This window comes from Paroedura picta, chromosome 9 (genome assembly GCF_049243985.1).
Source record: "Paroedura picta isolate Pp20150507F chromosome 9, Ppicta_v3.0, whole genome shotgun sequence".
Taxonomy (NCBI): Eukaryota; Metazoa; Chordata; class Lepidosauria; order Squamata; family Gekkonidae; genus Paroedura; species Paroedura picta.
The window spans coordinates 68,578,643-68,605,719 of record NC_135377.1 but is presented as its reverse complement, the minus strand read 5'-3'; the positions used below and the strand labels follow the sequence as shown (position 1 = coordinate 68,605,719).

The 27,077-nt window shown below is 42.8% G+C and overlaps 1 protein-coding gene across 1 annotated transcript in view; it reads right to left on the bottom strand.

Moving 5' to 3' along the window:
- Positions 1-2,385: 2,385 nt before the first annotated feature.
- The window catches only part of LOC143845142 (uncharacterized), a 230,754-nt gene continuing 206,062 nt past the window's right edge, over positions 2,386-27,077 (bottom strand). The window contains exons 4-7 of the mRNA XM_077353261.1: positions 6,961-7,164; positions 4,510-4,563; positions 3,620-3,768; positions 2,386-2,649 (exon numbers count right to left, since the gene is read on the bottom strand). Of these exons, the coding sequence (XP_077209376.1) occupies positions 2,575-2,649; positions 3,620-3,768; positions 4,510-4,563; positions 6,961-7,111 (429 nt within the window). The 5' untranslated portion in view covers positions 7,112-7,164 and the 3' untranslated portion in view covers positions 2,386-2,574. The remainder of the gene's footprint in view (positions 2,650-3,619; positions 3,769-4,509; positions 4,564-6,960; positions 7,165-27,077) is intronic.

The window sequence follows — 27,077 nt, the reverse complement described above, 5'->3', positions numbered from 1 at the left end:
TCACCTACCACACAGGGTGTCTATTGTTGGGAGAGGAATGGGAAGGCGACTGTAAGCCGCTTTGAGCCTCCTTCAGGTAGAGAAAAGTGGCATATAAGTACCAATTCTTCTTCTTCAAAAACTGGAAAAGATTATGGGATGGTCTTAACTTTTTGGGAAACAATAAATTATTAAATGATTTTAATTGTTGCATATAGTTAACTACAAAGAAACTTCACTTAAGTATAAGTGAAAACAGTGCTCAAGCTTATCTATTATATCTGAGAAATTTGCTATGGGTTTTGGCAAGGAGCTAATATTTATATTTTTGATCACTGAAGTAATTTGGGAAGTAACACAGCAGCCCTCGTAACCAAATTGTGATATCTTTACCAAAAACAACTTTATCATTTGTCAGCACAAGTTACCGGACTTCAAACCAGACTTATCAAGTGATCTTTAACCTGTGCTGAAGATTATACATTGAACCATAGTAATTAGGGCTGTATTTCTTTCATTTCCCAAATGTATTGTTTTCATGGGGGAGGGGGAAAATGGTTATACACCACAGACTCCTCCACATTTCAGTACTGAATAATCAGTTCATTGGGCAGCCAAGAAGGTACTAAACAAATTAAATACAAACATCAATGTAAATGAGCCATGTCACATTTGTAATGCTACTGTGGTAAATTTAAGGAATTCGTGGATATGCTTTCATCCTAATGGCTCAGACAGGAGAGCTTATAACATCTACCACTGATTATCGTTCTTTGGAGTAATATTCAAGTATAAGGACATCCTTATTTTTTTAAAAAAATAGTATTGGTGTATCTCATGGAGAGATATGAATCCAGAGTAAATATAATTTATTTATTCAGATGGATAGCCATGGTCCAAAGCAGCAGCAAAAAGTTTGAGTTCAGTAGCATCTTTAAGACCAACAAACATTTACTCTAAGCTTTTATGTGCATGCACACGCCTTCAGATACACTAAAACCAGAAGTCACCAACAATTAAGTTTAGTGGGGGGGGGGGGTGTTGCCAGGAAGCGCTAATTAGGGTCAAGATGCATAAGTAACTGAGCAATAAATATTTATAAGATTTGATTAAGGTAATCAGTAAGACCATGTACATGAAAGCCTATACGCAGAATAAACCTTGGTTGGTCTTAAAGGTGACACTGGACTCAAATTTTGCTCTAGAATTTTGTTAGTCTGATCTCATCAGATCCCAGAAGCTCTGCTTAGTCCTTAGGTAGGACACAACTAAAGAGGTCTAGGGTAGATACGCAGAGGCCAGCAAACGTAAACCACCTCTGAACATATCTTGCCATGAAAACCTTAAGGAGTTGAGCTGTGACTTGATGGCAAATTTTCTTCTTCTTTCTCTCCAGAAGGGGCCCAAAGATGCTTAAATTATCCTCCTCCATTTTGTCTTCTCAACAGCCCTGGGTGGTAGGTTAGTTGAGAGTGTGTATCTGGCCCAATGTCACACACCCTTCAATCTTGCATGGCAGAATGAGGATCCAAACCTAGGGGCATTTCCACACCCTTTAAATGTAGTGAAATGCTTACCTTAGTAGTCGTTATATTCCAGACCCTCCATAAGACGTTGTCAACATCCAGCGTCTGGGCTTGCTACATCCTCCATTTTAAAGTGCTAGTTGGGGAATCGCATAAAGTGGATTCCCAAACCTATTTAGTGCTAGCTACTCGAGAGCAACCAGCAGAGGGAAGGTATGGAGGCTAAAACGCACTAAAGGTGGCTGCCTCACTTTCCCTTGTTCCCGGGATGGGAATGTCTTTTTTAAAATGGCTAACATTCTGGAACAATGAATAGGCAGACAAGCGTGCAGGCAATGCCAGAAATAATTCCCCCCCCCCAAAGTTGTAACACAAAGCATGCCTCTCTGAAGTTTCCCCCTTCCACCAAAATCAGGAATGAGATTAATTTTTAAAAGTTATATGCATAGGCATTTAAACAGCGAACTATGATTTTTTTTTAAATAGCGGGCATCACAAGACCTTTAAAGCATGGAGAAAGGGGATTGGCTGCCTGGTTTGATTGACAGGTGGATGAGAGTCACGTGTAAAGCACATTACTCGGTTCCATCATTTCCAGCATCACTTGTGGAGGGTGAGCAGCGCGAAAAGGCAGCAGATGAAAACACAGCAAAAAGGGTGAGGAGGTGTTTGGAGGCACGATAATTTTTAGCGCTACTCCATTCAGCTGGCATAATGCTATTTTATCTGATGTGTGGAAATGCCCTAGGTATCCACTAGCTACTACACCACACTGGCTCTGTGAATGGTAAAGGGAGGAGAAATATGCTTCCTACATTTAATTTCTGATGAAGAAAACACGAGAATCATCTTCAACGTCACTTTAATAGTTTTGATGGACTTTTCATCTCCAGATCTGTAATTCACAGTCATGTCACAGTTATAATTGTCTGTGGATAAACATTTATCAACTCTAGCCTTTTCTTGAAACTTCAGGGTTTTCAGAGGTGCTGTGAGGAGCTGTGAGGTGCTCCTTATCAATCATTAAAAATGGTCCTTAGCGGCTGCATGGTGCTTTTATCCACAAGCATTAATGTTCTGATGCCCAGAGGCACCTTTGCAAAAGGTACTGTTCCAAAATCTGGACACAACCCTTCAGACACGACTGGAAGCAGGGAAAATGACAAAATAAGGTGTCAGTGCATGAGTGCTAACCACTGCATATTGTTTAACTGAAACCTGGAGCTACATGTTCAATTCAGCCACACGTCAATAAGGTGCAAAGCGCAAGTTTCTTGAACGATTGAAAGGGATCTGCTTTGTACAGTTAGAAAAAAAAAATAACAGGGTCAGGACTGTAGTGCTCCTTGCAGGATCAAAATGTTCTAGAAATGAAAACTTGGAGATTGTTAGATCCCTGCCAGAGATGCGATCTCTTTGTAAAATAGATCAGAACGCCCTCTTTTATTCCTATGCTACTTTCTGCACTCCTCAACAGCTGCAGGGAGCTAGATGGAAGGGGCTGTAGCTCCTTATTCTGAATGTCAGTTTAGGTCAGTGCATGAGGATGGAGACTGCTCTTTCTGACAGCTGAAGCTGCCCTTGGTCTAATAAAGTGGACTTGCAAGAACCAAGAGCACAGGGACTGGTGGAATTCTTTAGCCAACAAATGCCATCTGGAGGAGAGTGCTCTCCCTTTCTATTTCTTTTACGGCACAGAAATACCGGTTCTGTTGACATAGAAACCAGACATCTCCTGGTGTCTAGCAAGCAATTTCTCTGGGTTCAAAAGGAACAAAATGATGGAATCTTTAAATGATGTGGAGCAGAAACAATAAGCGAGGCTAGAGCACAGCCTCCTTTCAGAAGGGTATGTTGCACTTTGCAGATAGCTATTTGTTTAGGCTTTTTAAGGTTGAAATAAAAAGTATATTACAGAGAAGTAGAAGAGCTGTTTTTTGTACCCTGCTTTTTACTGCCCGAAGGAGCCTCAAAGTGTCCTACAATCACCTATGCTTCCTCTCCCCATAACAGACACCCTGTGAAGTAGGTGAAGGTGAGGGAGTACAGAGAGAACTGTGACTGGCCCAAGGTCACCCAGCTGGCTGCATGTGGAGAAAAGAGGGGAATCAAACCTGGTTCTCCAGATTGCAGGCTGTTGCTCTTAACCACTGCACCATGCTGTGTCTCAAGGTAATCTTCCCTGCTGGATGCTCGGTGCTCCAGGTCACAGTGACTTCCTTTATGTGTTCTGGGAGTCCTCTTTCCTTATCAATGACTCTTCCTGGCAGAAAATAGAAATTCCTCAATCATGGATACAGAAACATCCATTTCCATTCAACTGGACTGAGGCAGCAGTTAGCCAGCCCCTTTTAAATGTTTAGGAGAACTCCTTGTGTTTCTGGTATCTGAATGTTCCAAGTGAAGTTCTAGATTTCAAATTCTGCAGTTCAGAAGTTCTCAGAATATGATCCCCTGGACAGCATTGATGGAACATCCTTACAATGTCCAAATGCCCCGTAGAATGAATGGCAATTTATATTAACAAGTAAGTACAGGAAGTAAAGAAATAATATGGGATCAGTTGTAAAGCAATTTTTCATGCAATGAGATAAACATGGTGTCAGTTCTAATGATGCAGCTTGTCGCATTCCCCCCACCCCAATAACTGATGCAGACTGCATGACAAGATAGATGCCTACGCAGGCAGGTGCAGCAGCAGAGGGAACTGTGTCTAATATTCTTCGGTGAGTCCACAGCTGATAATCATTCACAGACTTGCAGCCATGATCATAGACATAGCAAGAATCCTCTTCCACAGTTTCTGTGACAGAGATTTTGTTCAAATAATTACATAGCACACCAACTGAATTGACAATGCATCAGGCGGGCTGACCACCAAAAAGTGTTTGTGAAATTCTGCCTGTTCATCTACAAGCTGATCATGTCTCTTATCACTTTGCGCTGTTAATCTTTTTCCCTCCATGTGAAAGCCCTTTGGTTTGCTGACCTCACAAATCCTTACCAACTGCCATCATCTGTGCCTTGCATTGTTGTGCTCCGTCAAGATCTCCCATCACTAATGAAAAAGCAGAACAAAGCCTTCATTGTTCTTATCTCGATGCATACACCTCTTCAAGGTCATGTTGCTGTTTACCTTTATTGTCTACTTTTATTTTCTTTTTAAACCTCACACTCCTCAAAGCACAGTTTTAAAGGTCAGGTTTCCCATGACCTACACCTGATTACCTTTGCAGTATTCCTGCACAGATATTAGATGCATTGCTCTTAACCCAAATATATTTTATTCTGTGGAACTTTCTTTCATTCTTTCTTTCTTGGGTTTTTATATATCATTTTCACTACCTGAAGTAGTCCCTAAGCAGTATACAGACACCGTTCCCTTCCTCTCCCCACAACAGACACCCTGTGAGGTAGGTCAGACTGAGAGAGCTCTAACAGAACTGCTCTGCAAGAACACTTCTAGGAGAACTGTGACTGGCCCAAGGTCACCCAGCTGGCTGCATGAGGAGGAGGTGTGGGGAATCAAACTCTGTTCTCCAGATTAGAGTCCACTGCTCTTTAACTACTATACCAAGATGACCCTCAATTAAATTAAAAATTACAACAAATACCAGCCCCATATTCTTGAGCCTATGGATTTGTGTTTCGACCTAACATTACCTTCCTTCTAACAGGAAACACAAATATTCAGTTATGTGGCCCGAATCCTCTGACCTAAGATATGTATTGAGCCAACCTGGAGGAAGACTGCCACAGCTCATGAAGAGCGGTGGGTCTAAGCTTGGAGGGAACAGGTAAGAATTGCTGTTACCTGAAAGGCATGATTCAACATCCAATTACTTTAGGCATGCCTGCAAAATCAACACGGTTAATCCATTAGCCATCTAAGTGCATATTATATTTCCTCATAATTTCTTCATCAGCAAACTAATACTTTGTACTGTTGCAGATATGTCAAATTGCAAAACTCATAGTCTGTCGTGACAGCTTCTCTTATTTCTCTGCCATTCCCAAATAGAATGTATAATCCAATCTCCTTCCTGGTTAGAAGAAACAACTCCCCATCATTTTCAATGAACTTGGAAAGTAGGGTAGCCAGCACTTGAAAGAAAGAAAAAAAATCTCATACCTGTATAGCCCTGGAGCCTAGGTGGAAGTGGTAGCTCAAGGAACAGACAGAAGGGTAAAGGCAGGGATTGGCAGGTGTAGGGCTTGGTGTAATCATTAAAAACAGTGGCCTCTAATCTGGAGAACCGAGTGTGATTCCTCACTCTTCCTCCCAGCCAACTGAGTGACCATGGGCCAGTCACAGTTCTCTCCGAGCTCTCTCAGCCACATCCACCACACAGAATGTCTGATGTGGGGAGAGGAATGGTGGGCAATTGTAAGCCACTTTGAGGCTCCTTCGGATAGTAAAAAAAAAAAAGCAGGGTACAAAAAAAACAGCTGTTCTTAAAAGGATAAGATGGGTCACATGAAAGATCTCAAGATCTTTCCTTGAGACTTTGAAGAACTACTGCCTGCTGGAGTAGACAATACTGATCTTGATAGAAACAGGGTCAGAGTCAGTAGAAGGCACCTTCATGCATGTATAAGGTCTGCCATTTTGGTCTGTGTACACTTAAAGCTTGGGTTTATGATGCCTGGAGCATCTGCAATAGCATGACTTCCTGCCATTCTGATTTCATAGTGCAAGAAGAATGCTACAGGGCCCGTTCACTGTTATGAACATCTTGGTATCTGGCTTTGTGATCCACTCAAAGGAGAAGTTAAATAGTGAACTACAAAGCAAAGGTACTCCCTGCTGCATTAGATTCTCAGGTATTTCCTGTGGTTTCTTGCAGGCGCTGCTATTATATGGCATTTCCTTCATTATAGAAACACTAAATAGTTTCTTCTTGAGTCCAGATCACAAGGGAGAGAGCACAATTCAGCATTGTTAATTACAAGACATCCAGGAATATTCGCAAAGTCAGGTTTCTTTCTCGCCATGAACCATAAACTCTTCTTTCCTTCAAGGAGAAGCAAGTCTTGGAGCTTTCCCATCAGTTCAAATCAGGACTTCATACTAAGATCAGGCAGACTCAGGGAAAGACCGGTGGATCCCTGTCTGGTAAGGAAAGCCCAGCAGCAAAGATGGAGCCCACTGATAATGTCCTGCTTGTAAGAGGTGTGTCTAGAGCAGGGGTAGTCAAACTGTGGCTCTCCAGATGTCCGTGGACTACAATTCCCATGAGCCCCTGCCAGTGTTGGCAGGGGCTCATGGGAATTGTAGTCCACGTACATCTGGAGGGCCGCACTTTGACTACCCCTGGCCTAAAGGAACTGCTGAGCCAAAGGCATTGCTGGTTCAGGGGTGTCTCAGGGGGGACAGTACAATTCTGTTGTTGGTATACTGAAATCTCTTTCCTTCCAAACAATCTTTTAAAAAGAAAGATTACCACTCGCTTACCACACAGGCAACACATATTCATGTTTTTCTTGGAGTCCACTGATTTCCTGGGCAATTGCATTTCCCCCTTCCGGCCAGATCCTTGCGCGAGACGAGCAGGAAACCCCGCCAGCCAATCATCGTTGGAGACAAGACGCAGAAAAGCTGCCATTCACCTTTACTCCCACTTGGGGGGGGGGGCAGTTCTTTTGTCCTTTGCAGTAACTGTGGATGAGAAAATAGAGAGGTGGGACAGTTTCTATAGGGGCACATAGAATTTGACCCTGTGGCCCAACTCATTTGAAAATTGGTATGCTGAAAAACCTATTTATTAAATAAAATAAATAAATAATTGTATTATGTGATGTCTGTACCTTGGGTGGTGAACAACACAGGCATTAATAAGGCAATTGATATAAAAAACAAAACATACAACTTCAATAGTAGTAAAATATTTAAAATACAATTAATAAATATAAAATAAGTTAAAATTTGAACTGCTGGCCCCATAAGAGGGGAAGAGGGGGGAAAGGAGGGATGAAAGAGGCCCTGATCAGATGTTATCTTGATGTGAGTTCCTCTGGCCTCAACCATAAGCTTGGTGGAACAGCTTAGATGGCTGACCGTTTGCAGGCCCTGCAGAATTGCTTGAGTTCCATCAGGGCCCTGATCTCCCTGGGGAGCCCTGGCTCTGGTGGGGACCAAGTGTACCTCTTTGGACCACTACCTGGTTAGCATTAGCTGATCACAAAACTCTTTGAGGGGCGTATTCAGACATACTCTTCATGAGGCCCTAATCCGTGGATTTAGCTGTCCACAGTTGGTGGCCATAGGTGGCTATTAGAATATAAGACAATCACATTAGAAGTTTATTCTTGGCATGTTTCATTCAGATGAGATTGGATCCTTCCAATCATTTCTGCATGTGCAAACGGAATAATTTTTGACAATTCTCTCCTTGTGAGGCAGACTTTTCTCCCATTTTTTTTCCTGGCAACCCCCCACCCACACCCCAAAAATAGCTATTTAGGACTGCAGAGGTGCTTCTCTGATAAAAATCCTTCCATCACTTGAGATTTGGGGTGAGACCCTTTCTCCCCCACCCTCACACACACAATGTGGCTGCTGGGGTTACACAAACCTCTGCTCCTCTTTACCGCTGGCTGGCCTCTTCTCTGCTAATAGTCGAACTGGCAGCACAAATGAACAACTCAAGGAAATGGAACGAGAGTCAGATAGCAAGTCAAACCAGATGAGCGTCACTTTTCTTGGCCACCTTTGCTTCTTGCCTGCGTTCTTATTTTAGCATGACCATCCTGACCTGTGAACAAGGGATGGCATGAAGCCAGTTCTGCCTTGCCACCACCTTCCATGGGGAAGAGCACCAACCAGATGAAATGTGATATGCAAATGGTCAGTCACCTGAATCTCAACACGCCCTGCACACAAATACCAGGCCTCCTCCTCCTGACTGCACAGCTACAAAATAAATGAAATGAGTCAAAATGGGACAAAAGATAGAAAAATGAATCATCCAGCAATCCAGTTTCCCCTCTTCTCAAAATGTGTGTTGTGAGCCCAGGTTCTGTTACTTCTAGCCAGGAGCTCTCAGCGTCACCCGAGTCTCAGATGGATGCGAGCTTAGCCCAGCCAGATGTTCAAAAGGCAATGAGGTCTGACCACCAGAAGGAAACTGAGCTCCAGACAAACCAAGGCTTAGTTTCCGAAGTCCTTCATTTTTCTGCCCAGTCTCCAGCTGCAGTTCCCTGTCCTGTAGCCCACCTGGCTCACCTGAGCCAAGGCCCAGAGAGAGCTTCAATCTAGAAGGCACAGTGCCAGATTAGCAAGACAGCTGCTACTGCAGGTCTGTGAATTGTTGCAGGATGAAGATTGAGTGGATACTGGCAATTTATTTTAACTTGGGGCCAGGAGGCCTCCCTTGCAAACACAACTTTGCAGCTACCTGTGACCTGCTCATGCCAATGCCCTGGACTGCTGGACCTTGAATTCATCTGCCTCTTCAGCATTCTTTCCTTGGATACTGGGGTCCATTCCGCACAACGGCCAATGTTGCCAAATGCTTGCGGTATGCGGAAACACTATATTTAATAGTGGAATTTTGTCATTCCGCACACCTGCAATTTTAGCGGAATATTGACGTTCTCAGTAGCGGTCTATTTATTCCCCATGGGCTTCCGATCTCACCGGAATCGCAACAAAAGAGGCTTTTTTTTTTTGCAATTCTGCCAGCCCCTGACCGTCAATCAAATAGAACAGCCAATGAACTGTTGTATTTGTGCTCCCGAAAAGCCCCTTTCCCTTTAAAAACTGTTTTTTAAAAACCTGAAAACACCAGTAGCAACAAATATTTCTTCATTCATTGTCTCAGAAAGACTTTTTTCACGAGCTTGCGCTTAATCGTTTACACACTCTTCAAGTAAAAAAAAACAAAACATTTTGTGTGCGATGGGTGCAAGTTCCGGGTGAAATTACAGGCAGTGTCGAACTGGGGGCTGTATTGTGCTTGGAAAGTTTAAAGACAATTTGAGAAGCGAGCTTTGTTTTAAAATTAAAATTAAATTTAAATTAAATTCTGAATTGCTTGTGAAGGGACCTCAGCTCAAGAAGCCTCGTGCTCGCTTATTCGTTGCTTTCGGCAGTTTATGGGGGGGGGGGAATGGCGATTCCGTCTCTGGAAGCTTGGGGGCGGAAGCTAGGGAGGGACATTCTTTCTACCACTATTTTGAGAACGCACATGTCTTTTGATGATGTGTTCTGGATTGTGCTCAGAAGTCAAGCGCTTCTTTTGGGGATAATCCACTTTTTACAATTCCCCCCCGAAGCACTATAAAATTCCGAATGTTGCTGGAGTTTGGTGGGAGTTTTGCGGTTTGTTGGCGACGTCATGTGGAATGCTAAAATAATAGTGTTTACAAACTGAATGACTTCAGCTACAGTTCATAGAATAATAGAATCATAGAATTGGAAGGGACATCATGGGTCATCTAGTCCAACCCCCTGCACTATGCAGGACACTCACATCCCAATCGCTCATCTACTGTAACCTGCCACGCCTTTGCCTTCACAGAATCAGCCTCTCTATCAGATGGCTATCTAGCCTCCGTTTTAAAATTTCCAAAGATGGAGAACCCACCACCTCTAGAGAAAGCCTGTTCTACTGAGAAACCGCTCTAACTGTCAGGAACTTCTTCCAGATGTTTAGATGGAATTCCATCCCATTCGTTAAGTTGTGCAGAATGGACCTGACTTTTCCTGCCTTCAAGTCAGCTCATTTGCTTCCCATGCTTCCTTCCAGCAGGGAGCTGAAACCTGAAACCAGCACTATGTGTATGTGCATATGCAATTACATTCTTACAAGAATGATTGCACCTTGGGGGAGAGCCAGTTTGGTGTAGTGGTTAGGAGTGTAGACTTCTAATCTGGCATGCCGGGTTCGATTCTGCACTCCCTCACATGCAGCCAGCTGGCTGACCTTGGGCCCGCCACAGCACTGATAAAACTGTTCTAACCAAGCAGTGATATCTCACTGCTTCTCTCAGCCTCACCCACCTCACAGGGTGTCTGTTGTGGGGAGAGGAAAGGGAAGGCAACTGTAAGCTGTTTTGAGCCTCCTTCGGGTAGAGAAAAGCGGCATATAAGAACCAACTCTTCTTCTTCTTGGTCTTAGAGGTGTTGATGCACTCAAACTTTTTCCTTCTACTTCAGACCAACATGGCTACCACCAGAATCTATTCTTACAGACACACATACATGCAGACGAGCATATTTTATCCAGTCCAGATATTTGCAATGGGAAGGTGCAGATTGGGAGAACCATAAACAGGAATGATAATTATTCAAATACCTCATGTCCATGAACAAAATAGGCAGCATTTTAATAGTTTCTTTGATAGACAAGAGGGAGGGGATAGATGCCCTCCAGACTGGCTGGACCAGTTGTTTTCTGGTAAATGAGTAGCCATACTTGAAAGAAGCCTTTGTTGTTTAAAGTGTAAGGAGTGACTGCTTTGATCCAGCCAAAATCAAGTGATTGGCCACCCTGAAGCCAATTTGGAGCAATTTTGTTTATTAGCTGTGAAGGTGATATTCATTGGAGGGAGAGTAAAGTCATACTTTTAAACTATTCAGAAACTGCTGAAAAGTGTATTTTTAATTGTGTTTTTTCCCTGCTCATTCCCCCTAGAAAACTCTTATTTCAGAATCTGATATTATGCCCTGAGGATCAAAACAAAATCTCAGTGGTTTGCAGCTGTGAACACTGACAAGTTCCCTCTAGGGGTATGCTTTTGGTATATTGGAGCTGAAAAATAGCTGAAAAACACCGTATCAGTATTTTCCAGGTATTATTTCAGTTGGAAATAGATTGAGGCTGAATTTTGGCTAACTGAAGTGGCCTGTTCCTAAAAATCCTGAAAATCTTTAGGATTTTTTCAGACAGCCAGGTAGTCAAATTTAAAGGACGTTTTAAGGGATCAGTCCCTTAAATTTCCATCCAGGTGAACTCGCTGCTTGCAGAAGTAATTTAAAGAGACAGCAAGCCCTTTAAATGCCTTCAGAGTTCACTTATGACTTCTAAAAGGCATTTAAAGGGGCCACATTTTCTTTAAATGCCCCTTTCCCCCTTCTTTTGTAAGCAATGGAAGATGAGCCATTTGGGTAGAGAAAACTTTGGGGCCCATAGAATTGGACCCTCTGGTCCAATCGTTTTGAAACTTGGGAGGATCTTTGAGGAGAGGCACCAATAGCTATACTGTAAATTTGTTGAGTCTTCCTGAAAAAACAGAGCCCTAGATACCTCCTTTGGGTAGTGAAAAGTGGGGCATAACAACCGACACTTTTTCAGAAATTTGCTATCTTTGAATGTTCTGGTTGCCTTTAGTCACCATAGCTAATAACTATTGAAGGTTCTAGCCTCCATTACTCACATTTCCTTTTAAAGCAGGGGTAGTCAAACTGCGGCCCTCCAGATGTCCATGGACTACAATTCCCAGAAGCCCCTGCCAGCATTTGCTGGCAGGGGCTTCTGGGAATTGTGGTCCATGGACATCTGGAGGGCCGCAGTTTGACTACCCTTGTTTTAAAGCCATCAATGCTACCGAGCCATTATGACATTTGACTAGCAGTGGATTCCATCATTTAATTAGCCATTGAATAAAGAAGTAATTTAATCAACCTGAATACAGACTTTGTGTTTGTTCCTTCTGGTAGCTTTATAGGATATCAAAAATATACTCTCTTGAAGCTGCTTTAAATGTGCGGCTTTAGAATGTATATACACATATATATACACAGAGAGAGAGAGATGATAAAAATCTCCTCCTCCACATACATTCCTTGACTGGGATCCAAAACTTTCTCATTTTCACTGGTTCCCCAACATATGTTCCTTATTTGCTTTCCTGTTCTTTTAACCTTACAGGAAGAATTTCACCTTTGCCAGTTTCCATTGTCGAAGTGCCGGTGTTAGAAATAACCTTTGATCTGTAATAAACCTCTCTTCTTCAGTTTCTCCTGTATGTCTCCTATCGATTGATTAATACTCACATATACCAGTATTCCTGTTACAAGAAGCATTAATACCTCTTTCAGTAATACAGCTGGATAAATTATAGCCTCTCTCATTCAGTAACAGTATTCTTGGCTTATTTCCCATGTTTCTTACATTTGTGTGTAGATATATAAAGCGCCGACTCTCCTTTCTTTAAGCTGCTGGAAGGACGTGCCATTAGTTCTAATTAATTTTATTTATTATGCCTTGGTCAAAGAGTTTGCTCCTAGGCCGAACATAGGGAGTGCCTGCAATTTGTTACAGCTCAATAGAATGCCCCTGAAATAGGGATTTCAAACGGACACGCTGTCAGCCACACTATAAGAAGAGAGTTTTTTCTTCTTCTGCCACATTATGTTGTTATGCAACACCAGCACACCAGAATGTGTGTGGGAAACAAATGGCAATTCCTTTTCTAAAACTGGACAGATGAAAGATGGAGTGCAAAGTAGAAAATAGGCCAAGATCAACCCTGCAAATTAAGACAGCTTGGTTAAATATTTAGGCATGGACGTAGAATGCTTAGAAAACATGCCCTTGAAGTATTGTTGTCCCATTCAGTGCCCCCTCCTCATAACAGAACTAAATAAAATCGACAGTTTCAAGAGTGGAGAATATATATATTCCATGTATGGATTGAGAAAAACCAAACATTCAAGCTGGATTCAGAAAATGAAGAGACACTAGAGATCATACTACAAATTTACATGGACGACTGGAGCATACAAAATAATTTCAGGAAAAAAACTAGCTTGTCTTTCATAGATTACAGCAAAGCTTTTGACTGCATGGATCATGAAAAACTCACACTCAAAAAACCTTTATTGGCATACAGGTTTCCTTCCTTCCTCCTTCCTTCCTTCCTTCCTTCCTTTGGAGGGCAGGGCCTTTTCAGGACCATTTCCCCCTCCCTGTCTGCCTCAGTATACAATATTATGCAAATCCCTTTGGACCACCTTTGACCAGGGATATTCTATATGTGAAACTTAGTGTTATGTTGCAGGAAGCAGCAATGATTTCTCAGCAACTAGCAACTGGTAAGCACAATGCTGAGAAATGCATGTTTTGTTGGGCTGCCAGGTCTCTCCTAGCCACCACTTAGGGATGGAGGGGTAGAGTAGCCAGATGCATGTTGAGAAATTTGTGGATATTTGGAGGTAGAGGCTGAGGAGGACAGGGATCTCAGTGGGATATGGCATACAGTCTACTCTCCAAAGTATCCATTTTCTCCATCAGAAGTGATCTCTGTTATCTGGAGATGAGCTGTAATACCAAGGGTCCCCAGGTCCAACCTGGAGGTGGGCTTCCTTAATGTTGCACCAAGCCCCAGTGCCACATATGGTATTTTTCTAAACCTCCTATTGATTCTGGGTTGGATCCATAACTGGTTGTCAACCTGCAATCAGCTGAGGGCCATATGTAGCACAGTTTAGGTCTAGACAGCACTAGGTGTTTTATTTTGGATTTGCTTTTAATTATGATTCATCTTTACTCACCCTATTTCATAATATTTATTATGCATACTGTGTTTGTAATGGGATTTGCTTGATAAATCTTCTGCAAAGCTGTGGCATCTTGCATTACCAGACAATTCACTGGGTCTGACTTGCTTTATTTGCAACGAAACCAATTAAGGCAGCATGTAGGTGTGATGTCACCATACTGAAAACCACACTGATCTGAAAGGACCAAACGGCAACATTTTGTAAAACGTGTGTCAACCCAAAAAAACCCACACAAATCATACCACAACAGTTAGCCATGGGAGAGAGGTCACTTAACTGTCTTTTGTATGACTCCCCCCCCCCCCCGCTTTCTCTACAGGTCCACATCCTGGTTCAAAAGGCAAGAGGTACGTGGGTTTGAAGTGGTACGTGGCTGTGCTCTCTTTCTGCTTCGCACAACTATGCAACACTACACATTTCCCTATATAAAAGCAGGAGGAATCACCATGCAAGAATGTGTAATTTTCATGGAAAACCTAAGAATAAAAAGGTGACGTGGTCTGGAAGGTTTGCAGAAACCAGACAATACCCACACCTATTTAGAGCACGCTCACAGATGGCTTCAATATGGGACATTCACTTTTGAACGTTCATGCTAGGCTGGAAGGCAACAGCCATTAAAGATGGATTGTTAATTCTAGTAAGTAGAGCTTTTGAATTCAGTCTACTGAGTCAAGAAATGAAAAAAAAATTAACTGGTGAATATTCCAGCACTGAAGATGGCATTCTAGAATCACCAATGCATGGGGAGATGAGATGAACTTTGATAAGGAAAGTGTGCAGACAGTGAACAGCCAGGTGGTACTATGACATCTGTTTGGCTGATCTACATCAGTGCCTGTACATTATAGCCAGAAGGTGGGGTTGGATGGGGCCCATCCTTTGTGACCCTGTAGGCATCTTTGGAATTCTGTCACAGGAATGAAGGAGCAGCCACAAAATGGCTCCCACAAGAGGTGGAGCCAGCCACAAAATGGATGCCATGGCTTGCCTTCAGTCATACAGTGAAGATCCTTGTGCTGTAGTGGCAGCTATTGTGAAAGCAACCGTAAAAGAATATGTGCACAGCCAATACATTATCCAAGAGACAATATAAAGCCTTGTGCTATCTGGTCCCAACCACTTTCTTAAAACACTTGGCAGACACAATCGCGCCCACGGGAACCACCCTGGGGACTTCTGAGCAGATGGCCGGGACAGGGCAGTACAAACCAACACCATACCTAATCGCAGGGAGAATGACGGCATTTTTCTGCATTCCTTAGGCAAAGCTTGCCAATGAAAGAACAGCTAATTTACTTGAGCAGGGGTAGTCAAACTGTGGCCCTCGAGATGTCCGTGGACTACAATTCCCAGGAGCCCCTGCCAGCGAATGCTGGCAGGGGCTCCTGGGAATTGTAGTCCACGGACATCTCGAGGGCCGCAGTTTGACTACCCCTGTACTTGAGGATTTAATTGTTCTATGCAATGCCAATGAAGTCTTATGGATGGGAGGTGTCCAGGTGTCCAGCCTCAGCAAATGCAGATGCACAGAGCTGGGCAGGCAAGGGCTACCTAAAAGAAACAGCTGCTGCCTTTTTGTCAATCAGAAGATGAGGCCAATAAATAAACCAATATGCTTCCAGGACCTCTGGTCCCTCCCCAACGGCAAAATGTATTCAAGGAGACAAACCTGCCAGCAGCACGCAATGCATTGCCACATCACAAGCCTTGTGCTGTTTGCATTTGGGCTCCGCACCAGAAACTCAAGATGGTACGTGGACCTGACCCTGAAGCTATCGCTTATAGGGCAACGGTTTCTGCACGCTAGAATGCTGGGTCACTTTGCAGCTCGGCCTCCCAAAGGCAGTTAAGCAAACTCTTGAGCAGACGTCAGCGTGAGCATTGGCTGCCGCTAACATTGCAACTTAAGTCCGTTTGATTTATTTTCGGTCTGCACGTACAAAGAGACAGCGACTCTAACAGATGCTTTTTGACAGCAGAAAATAACAGCATGCCAACTCAAACTGTAAATTACCAACAATCCTTCCTTAAGTAGAAAATGAATGCACAGAACGTGGAGCTTCACCAGCCAGTGAGGTTTGTTAATCACACAGAGGGAAACAAACGATGGCCAGAGACGGCCAAGAGGCAGTGTTTGTAGAAACAGGTCCGGTAGAGTGGGCTGGCAAAGAGAGGGGTTGGCACGGATCATCGAGTCATCAGGCCAAGGAACAAGCCAAGTGTGGAGCGACAGTCTAGACCAGAGAGTCCGCAGGCAGGCGCTCAAGTTGTTAAAGAGCACGGTGCCAGCATGTCAGTGTACTAGACACAGTGCCGAGTCTGGCCAAAGCTCAGTAAGAAGGAAACCGGCTAAGGGGAAGTAGCAGGAGGGGCATGCACAGAGGGATAATTCTCCTTTGACCTCTGGTGTGTGCTCTGTGTTCTCTCTCTCTCTCTCTCTCACTCTCTCTCTCTCTCTCTCTCTCTCTCTCTCTGTGTGTGTGTGTGTGCATAGTGGACATGTGCATGCACACACCCATACAAGACACACATGTTCCTTAGCAAAGTGCCTCCAACAATCTCACAGCTTTTGGAAGATAGATTCAAGTGGATAGGCATGTTGGTCTAAAGAGGCAGAACAGAGTTTGATTCCAGGGGCACCTTTAAGACCAACAAAGTTTTATTCAAGGTGTGAGCTTTTTGTGTGCATGCACACTTCTGCAGACAATGAAATGAAAATCACTAATCAATGTATGTAAGTTGGGAGTAAATGAGCTTTTGGAAGGCACGGAAAGGAGAACGTCTACTTTGCTCTATTCCAAACCCATACCCAAAAGTTGCTTTTAGCACCCAAAGGCCCATTCTGGAAGACAAAATACACAGATGCCTCTCAAGTAGGAAGGGTGCACGCTTGTCTTTTTTTGCATTGTTTTGTTTTTGCCATGTTCTCTTTAAAACAATGCCCACCTAGTGCCTGAATGTCGTTTAAAGGGAAAGGCAACAACAAAAAATGCAGACAAACCTGTAAGGTTGCCTGTTCTGGGCTGTGAAATTTGTGGAGATTTTTTTTTGGGGGGGGGGCAGAGCCTAAGGAGGGTGGGATTTGGAGATGGGAGGGACTTCATTGGGTAGAATGCCATGGAGTCTTCCTTCCAAAGCAGCCATTTTCTCCAGATAACTGATCTCTGTTGCCTGGAGATCAGTCATCATCCCCAGTAGAAGTCCAGCCACCACCTGGAGGTTAGAAACTCAAGCCACCTGCATTATATGGATGCCTGGTGGAATGAATGTATGGGATTGGATCTCACAAAGCCAGTCCTCTAGCAGAGTCATTTGCCTTTGCTGAAAGGAGACTTCCTATGACTCAGGAGCATCAGGGAACGTCCTGATGAGAGCACCACCACTAGCAAAACAGATCTGATGGATCTACGATTTCTACTTGGATATGAATACCTGAATAGCAGGAAAATCGGAAGACAGCAGGAAAAGACAAAGACCCAACAAGAGATGGATTGACTCAACAAAGGAAGCCGGGGCCCTCAGCAGGCAAGTCCTGAGCAAAGCTGATAATGATCGGAAGTTTTGGTGCTCATTAATTCATGGGGATTCCATAAATCAGAATTAACTTGCTGGCACTTGACACACGCATGTATAAAAACAGAACCCTCAGAGGCTGAAGGGCCCAGGTGAAGACTGAGCAGGTTCTCACCAACAACCTGTCTCGGGAGGAACATGCAGGATCAAAGAGTGCCCCAATAGCAGACAGGGAATGGCTCATCGAGGCTCTTGGATGTTTATGAGACTAAAAGTGATAGCTATCAACTGAAAGCTGATACATTCAGACTGAGGCCAGAGACAATGGCGTTCAGTTCAAAATCATGCTCAGTGACTTTGGAGATCATACAAACATGCATGCAAGCATACATGCATACTACGTACATTTGCAGGCCCTGGCGTAGCTAAAAGAGTAAAGCAAAAATAAGTACAGTCGCAGCACAAAACCAAGTTTGCCAAACAAAACTATTAGAAATAATCATGGGTAGTTACAAACAGTCATGACATTCATCCCTTCCAAGGCCCATTCTGCACATGTTGGATAATGCACTTTCAAGGTGCTTTGGCAGCTGGATTTTCCTGTGCAGAACAGGATAATCTACTTCTAAAGGTGCATTGAAAGTACATTATCCAACATTTGTGGAATGGGCCCAGGTTAACAGCCAAAATTCAGACTAAAATCAGTGCAATTGCATGCATGCTAACAGGATCTTTCTCTTTCACTGCTATCCCAATACAGTGTTTCCCATCCAGATGGCTTTTCACCCTGCAAAGGGAAACCCTCCAAGCTAGACTTTGGATCAGTTGCTTTCTCCTGTCTAAACCCACTGCACAGAGCTGCTGTGAGGGCAAATGAGCAAAGGGACATCAAGCTCTCCTCCAAAATGTTTCACTCCCTCCATAATAGAAACAATATTCTTTGTATAGTGAGAAAGGGGACGGGAGGGGATTCGGAATGCCTCGGTACCTTCTTCTCTTCTTCTAGTTATCTGTGTGACTCCTTCAAAATTCAGAGACAAGAAGTACACAAAATAAACACCAGAATACTGTGATATCTCAGGTTTAGTGTTAAAACAAGTAGAAATGTTTTGTTCAGTATTTTTTAAAAATGCATTCTGGTGCACTGACTTACACAACTCTTTAGTAGATAAACCACATAATTTATCCAGAATTTAAAACTGGTAATCTAAAAGTTGGATGCCATCTGGGCATGGAATCGGGGTCACTGTGGGTAGGCAGGTAATTGTGAATTTCCTGCATTCTGCAGGGGGTTGGACTAGATGACCCTGGAGGTACCTTCTGACTCTGTGATTCTACTAGCCAGAAAGCTGGTTGCAACCAGGAATGCAACGGGCGCTGGAATGTTACTTCCAGATGCAAAGTCTGTGTATGTTGGAATGCCACTTGCTTGGGGCTCATATTGGCGGAAACCACAATTCTTGAGGTGATATTTGTTGGTTTCTCTCAAGCATCTGGATATCCACTGTAGAAAATGGAATGCAAAATGAGATGGGCATCAGAGTTTGCCTAGGGTGCAAAACCCCCCAAACAAACAACCTTGGCCCAGCCCTGGGTGGGTCACTATTCCAATGAAATTTGGTGTTGTGGGTCACCATCATACCAAAAAGATTGGGAACCACAGCTGTACGGCAACCATGGGCTTCCTCAGTGGTCTCCCATCCAAGTACTAATCAGGGCCAACCTCAATTACCATAATAAAATTCATAATTCAGCCTCCAAATATGTAGATCAGGCTTTCTCAGCCAGGGTTTCTAGACTGCTCTGGAAGGTTTTCCTGAATGGATGAGAGTTAATGTTTAATATACATATTTTAAGATTTGTTAAATACTTATCATTTGATATGTCCATATATGGTTATGTTGACTCACCTCCCCCCCCAAAATGGCCAGTGATGGCCCTGAGAAAAGCTGATCTAGAAGCTTTCTATTATAATGTTGTCAGAATGCTCAAACACAAAACTGCTATCACCACATCCTTTTAGCTAATTTCAATGAACTTTTAAAATTTTTATATTGTCCAAACGTTTTCAAGTTTTAGCTGCTTTCTGGTCTGTGACTGTATAAATAAACTTGACGACTTGACTATCCATTAGTCCATTGACTATCCAATGCTATTGAGTTAAGAGGGCAGGATCTGTCCACCTGGGTCATCTAGTCCTTCCAATTATTACTATTTTATTCAAATAGCTGTCCTTTCTTTCCAAAGAAGATGCAAAGTGGTTTATAATAGAAAAAATTACTGAATTTTTAACCTTAAAAAGGAGTAGCAGGGGCCCCAAAGTAGATCTGCCAAAGTGGGTTCAAGTTCACAAAAGGCAGAATAAACATTTATTGGTCTACAATGCCATGTGAGTCCTATTTATTTTAAACTTTGAAGTGTACATGTAGATTCCACCCCCACCCCCCCCCCCCAAAAAAAAAGGTTGCAGCCAGCTACTCTTCAAAGCAGTGGCATGTATCCAGCCATGTAGTTCTGACAAAACCCTGCATTGACTGTTCAGATTCAGGAAATTAGAATTTCATATATCAACAAAACATCCTTCCACTGGAAAATTCCAGTTTGCTTAAACCAATTCTGATCTTTGTATTCCTTAAGAGCTATAAACATTTACCGAAGAACAGAATAAATGAGCAGATCATCAGGTTTCATTGACTACATCCACCTAATGTTTGGGGTAGACCTTTTTGAGCTGAAATTTACACTTTGGCCAACAAGTTGGACAAAACATTTCCAACCTAGGAGTGCCAAAACTGTGCGGTAATGATAGATACCCTTCAACTATTAACACTTTCAGCCAGCTGGATAATATCTTTAATCCGAGGCATTTTCCTCAGCACTAATGAGAGAAATTTGGAGCTAAGGCAACATACAAGATACTCTTTTCAATATACACTACTTAGATGATATGTGGAACTCTGTACCGGGACTACAGTTGTCCTATTGTTCCTTTCTTCCCTCCTTTGCCTCCCTGTAGTTATTTTTAATTCTACAAAAAATATAAAATGGAATCGTGCTAGAGGCAGCAGTTTGAAGTGGAACTGCAGAGGATTTCAATGGAAAGTTGATTTATTTCAGGGGATTATGAGAGCCCAAGGATAAAGCTGGCATTGCGCCACAGGGAGAGCCCTTGACCTAGAAGCAAGGAACAGTTACAAAGCTGTGCTATACATAACTGAACAGAACACTTTAATTTTGTGCAGAGCGTAACCTGAATTCTTTCTCCAAGGGAAGATGAAAGAAACAAGCGTCTCTGCTTAGTAGGACATGGGGCGTTGTATCCAAGACTAGCTCCTTTCTTTACATCTTAGTTGGCAGGACTGCAAGAAGCGATTGTTGGTAACAAAGGGCATTTTGTTATTATCCTTTAAAAAAAAGAACCTGTGGAAAATTAATTAAGTGTTCCAATGAAGGAAAGAAAGCTAACAAGCCATAAAGCCATCTCAGGTAGCACTGAATTAATGCATGGAACCTAATTTCTCTCTCTCTCTCTCTCTCTCTCTCTCTCTCTCTCTCTCTGTCTCTCTTGCGGCCCCTGAGCTGTAATTATAAAGACTTCACATCTCCCAGGTGACATCAGATGACTAACAACATGTGAATCAAGGGAGTCAAGCAAACCATAGCCTCTTCACACTACAGCGTGGTTCACACTCAGGAAAATACAATCTCTTTCATGAGATTTCAATCGGATTAATTTTTGTGTCTACTTTTTGGTAAGCCTTGTGCTGGGACGCAAATAATCAAAATAATCTTGCACTGCAGACAAAAGAGTGCACAGCATAGTAACTCTGCAGCGGGCTGTACTCCTGCAAAATCATATTACAAAACATTTACTAAGGCCAGGCAGTAAATCAAACATGCCATAGTAATTACATTTAGCTTCTTAGAGGTTCTTTAACAATCTTTAAGATTAACAGGAGTTGTTGGGGGGGGGGGGTTGAGGTTTCCTCCCATGAAAAAGGGAGCTTTGGCCTTTGATGGAACCGGTCTGCATCAGCCTTCCTCAACATTTTTACCGTTGAGAAACCCCTGAAACATTCTTCAGGATTCAAAAAACCCCAGAAATTGCACAATCATGCAGAATATGGTTGGGAAGCAGAGCTGTGTACATGCCCACCTGGGGCCCCTCCCCTTCCCACCCACTCCATCATTGACTATTTCAGGAGGGGAGTTTGACAAGACCATATATGGTCTTATCATCTGATAAACGTTTCACAAATTTAAAAAATATATTTAAAAATATACTCCTACCCATTCAGGAAACCCTTCCAGGGCCTTCATGAAACCCTGGATGAGAAAGCCTGTTTTACACAATGAGGCAGTTAAAGAGAAAGAGAACGCAGCATATAAGAACAAACTCTTCTTCTTCAAAGCTTGTGCTAGAGAAGTATTTGTGTATAGGCCATTGCAAGTTTCCTCTTGGTTTTTGCTGAGTTAGCCTGATATGGCTACTCCTCTAGAATGATAACTTAATAAAAATTACGCTTCAAATATGCCATCTCAAGAAAGAGACATGTGATGTTCCAGCAACAGAAGGTTCTTGGGGTCTTGCTTCACAAAAAGGATGTGGACAGAATGGATCAGGTACAGAAGAGAGCAAAATGGATGCTCCAGGGGCCTGGAAATCAAACCCTGTGAGGAAAGGCTAAGGGACTTGGGGATGTTTGTCTAGAGAAGAGGTTAAGAGGGGACATTGATTGCTCTTTTTAAGTATTTGAAAGGCTGTTACTTAGAAGAAAGCAGGGAGCGGTTCCTGTTGGAAGGATATGGCTTATGATAACAGGTTTAATTTAGAAGAGCATTTTTATACCCCTTTTCACTACCAGGAGTCCCAAAGCGGCTTACACCTTTCTCTTCCTTTATCCACAATAGATACCCTGTGATGTAGGTGTGGTAGAGAGAGCTTTAAGAGAACTGTTCTGCAAAAACAGCTCTAAGAGAACTGTGACTGGCTGAAGGTCACCCAGCTGACTGCATGTGGAGGAGGAGTGGGGAATCAAACCCAAGACCATTCTGCACAGTGTTAATGTTGCTGAAGTGTTACCATTATGTAACGCTATTTATTCTTCGTTATTCACGACGTCATACACAATCTGCAACACTCCCACAAAAATCACTTCGTTGTAGCGATTTTCAGGCAATCCACAAAAATGGATTCCCCCTTTAAAAACTGCTGGACTCTTGAGAACACCCTGCAACACATCTGAAAAAGACATGAGTGTTCTAACTATAGCGGTAGCAAGCATGTCCCTCCCTAATCTCTTGCACCCGAGCTTCCACCGTTGCTGTCGCCATTCCCCCCCCCTAAACTGGCAAAAGCAACTAATAAGCTATGCTTCTTTGGCTGAAATCCCTCCACAAGCAATTGTCTGTAAATTTTCCAAGCACAATACAGCCCCCCATTCAACACTGCCCGTAATTTCAGCCAGAAATAACACTGGGGGGAGTGTTTGGGGTTTTTTTTACTTTCAGAGTGTGTAAACGAATAAGCGCCAGCTCCTAAGCCAGCGAAAAAGGTCTTTCTGATACATTGAATGAACAAATATGCGTTGCTACTGGTGTTTTTGTGTTTTTAAAAAACAGTTTTTAAAGGGAAACATGAACACAACAGTTAATTGGCTGCTCTGTTTGATTGACGGCCAGGGGAGGGAGGAAGCGCGGAAAAATATCGCCTCCTTTGTTTCGATTTCAGGGGGACCGGAAACCTGTGCGTTACAAGAGCAGCACTAGTGGGAGAGCCTTTTTTTCGATTGAACCGGCTGTGAGCTTTATCGAGACCTGCCGCTTTTGCTTGCAGTGCTTTTCAATAGCGCTCAGATTTAGCGACAGTGCCCGTTGTGCGGAATGGCCCCCAGTTTGAGGCCACCACTCTTTAACCACTCCACAATGCTGGTTCTCTATTAGGAGTGGAAAGCTAATTACTAGAATTTTTTGTCAGTATTTCAGCAGTAGAATTGGCTGCCTAGAGATGTGCCGAGCTCCACTTCCCTGACAGTCTCCAAGCAGCAGCTGGGCAAACTATTCTACTGCACATTTTACAAATTGTGACTAATATTAGGAAGAGTTGTCTTGTGGATGTTTTCAATCCACAATGCAGTGCAGAATTGCAACTTTTCAACCTCATTTTCTGTCATTTCCTTAAAAGTTTGTAGGCAAGGCAAAATAGACTGTTTTTGAAAAGACTTTGCAGACGTTTTATCCTTCCCTTGAAATGCGAGATAAATGTGAAAAATAAATAAATAAATAAATAAATAAATAAATAAATAAATAAATAAATAAATAAATAGATGACATATAAAATCCATAAAAACCTCTGATGGATAAAGCTCTGTAGTATCAGACCCAGGGTACATTTTGAACCCCCCCCTACCGCACAGGTCACATCTTGGCTTGCTGCCATCTAGAGACCAAAATAAGAAATGTGGTTGATTTCTACTGGAGACACATTTCTTGCTCACTGGCGTTGTAAGCGGCCACAATGCTGCACTAATGGCTTCTAGATGCTTTTACGAATAACTGATAGGCTTTTAATACTGGAAATTAAGGCAGAAGCAGCTGGTTATTGGGAGCTGAGGAGCGGAGTATGGGTCAATGCACCCCAAGAGCTAAAAGAATGCTTCATATTAAAAGCAATTCCACGAGCACAATAAATGATCTCACACCACCAGGTAGCCAATAAATAAATAAAATTAAGCAATTGGCAAATCTGTCTTTGCCGTGAATCTTGTGTTATCAGCTGATGTTTTTGAGTCAATGCAGAGATAAAACTGCATATGTTTTCAGGTTGCGTTTAATTTAATGTTAAGATCCCTCCAGATAATTTATCTTGATTAATTAATGTAATTTTGGGAAGTTTCTCTAGCACTTCAAGTTCAACTCATCCAGAAAATTTGCTGGTTCAAACTTTCATTACATTCATCGTCTGAGAACCGGGAACAAACAAATTTTCATTTTCCTTGCTTGTGTGTCCCTAACACACTCCTAGAGGGTGTTTTGCTCCCTCTAGTGGACAATTTGAGATTACATTGCTGCATGTTCAGTGTAAAAACTGCAGTGAACCACACCAGATATAGTGATGTAATCTTGAATTGATCATTAAAGGAAGCAAAACAATTATCAGAGCCTCACTTACCTCACAGTGTGTCTGTTGTGGCCAGAGGAAGGGAAGGCAGTTGGAAGCTGCCTTGAGACTCCTTTGGGTAGTAAAAAACAGGATACGAAAAAACAGCTCTTCTTCCTCTCCCACATAATTTAATGACCTGACCATGATCACGGTGGACAACTAATTTCATCTACTACCCAGACACAAAAGCACCTGTAAGACAGGGAAACAACACTTCACTGTCATGGCTACTGCACAGGTGCAACGTTGATAGTTATTCAGCTCAGAAGGCTGTGAACCAAGCAGATCCTAGGCTCAACTTCAAGCCAACTGTGGCTGCCAAATAAAGTTGGTTCACCTGCAAAACCGGTTTCTGTCAAGGTCTGTGGCCTGTTGATCATGAAAGGATGTCTGAAAATCTATGGCTGAAGTCCAGAGCATTTCTGAAATATTATCTCAAAGTCTGAGAGATAAAAGAGACAGGAAACATCCCTGTACCATAAGCTTAGTATATTTCTATTTATAGTCCTCTTCTTTCTCTGAGACTTAAGGTAGATTAGATAGTGTAAGTCACCAGGTCCCAAAATGGTGCCTACCACATGAATGGGGCCAAGTATGGCTTCACCCCAGCAGGCCTCCTGGTTGGCTACTGGAGATTTGATTGGCTGTGAAGCTTTTTAAAAACATAGCTTTGGATGCAGCTGCCATCCCAGCAGAAGGATTTGTTTACTTATCACTGATAATTATACTTATTTTCCACCCCATTTCCAGAGACTCGGGGCAGATTACGTCATAACAAAACAACATATAAAAACAAATATACAGATAAAATATATGAAAATCCTAAATTAAATACAATTAAGATCTAATTTTGGAGTTTTGACAGGAAGGGCAGCATAATCCAGACGTTGTTTTAGGCCTCAAGCTAGGCCTGGTGACACAGCACGGTTTTACAAGCCCAGCAGAACCATTCATGGTCCCACGGGGCTCTCATTTCATTGGAAAGAATGTTCCCCCAGGTCGGGGCCAGGACTGGATCTGCACTGTGCGACTGAACTTATGCTGTAGCAATCATGTTGTGGCACCCACCACGCCGTCAGAATTCCAAAGGTGCCTGTAGGCTCAGAAAGGTCGGAGAACCCTGGTATAAACGGATGCAGGAGTGTATGCGAGTTCCAAAGGAGTTACTTGTAAGAATACTCTGTGAGGATGGGCATCCTGTCAAATAAAAAACGACATTTCTCATATGCTCCCTGGCATTCTCTACGGTGGCTGACATCTATGAGCGCTGAGTTCATAGATTAGAATGACCAAAGAAGAGAGTTGAAAGAATACCTGACTAGCTAAAAGTTGTGAAATGGGCAGATGGGAGATTATGATTCTGATCTGCTTGCAGAAATGCCAGAGTGGGAGGAGAAGCAGAATTACAGAAGCTACTGTATTTTCTATAGACTAGCATGCATGTGCCACCACCTGTCTTATTGGGATTGATTAATTAACCAATTAATCTCCAGAGGTTTGTGCGTTTAGTTTGGATCACGGTGCTTTCGTACTTGCATGTGTGAAAGTGCTCAAAGTCTGGAGGATCTGCCCGAGCATTTCCCCATCCAACTGCAGGCCCTCATGCTGCACCAAAGTCCATTCCAGAGGGAAATGAAAGTCTGTGAATGAAAGGAGGGCCTCCACAAGCCCCACCTGCAGCTTTAGGAACTCTCCTTTATTTACCCCCTATTGATTGCTAAAACTTCAAGGTAAATTTGGTGGGTGAGCACCTCTGCAGGTGGCTTCCTCCTGAGTAGTGACAGTTAAAGAATGGAATGGCTGCAGAAAAATAGAGTTCTCCAATGCTGCAGAGATTATTAGAACAGTCCCCAACACTGTAAAGGTTAACCGATCCTTCAGCAACAATTACAACCAGAAATATGTCAAAAGAGGTAAATGTCAACTTTAGAAGAAGAGTTGGTTTTTATACTCCACTTTTCACTGCCTGAAGGAGTCCTCTCCCCACAAAAGGCACCCTGTGAGGCAGGTGGGGATGAAAGAGCTCTGACAAAACTGCTCTGTGAGAACAGCTTTAACAGGACTGTAACTGGCCCAAGGGCACCCAGCTGGCTGCATATAGAGGAGCTGGGAATCAAACTCAGCTCTTCAGATTAGAGGTCACCACTCTTAACTGCTACACCGAGGTGGAAACCAAGATCTTCCAATCTGTAGAAGACTGCCTTCAAGGCAGAAATAGACTTGTGATAAAAGAAACAAACAGGAGAATACAGCAGGCATGAAACAAAATGAATTGTGCGGTTTTCCCCATCTTTGATATAGATGTAATTTCACTTTAGTTAAGCTATTATTCTACTACTGTTTGTAAATTTACTCCAAGAGCCAACCTCCTCATTAAGAGATGAAT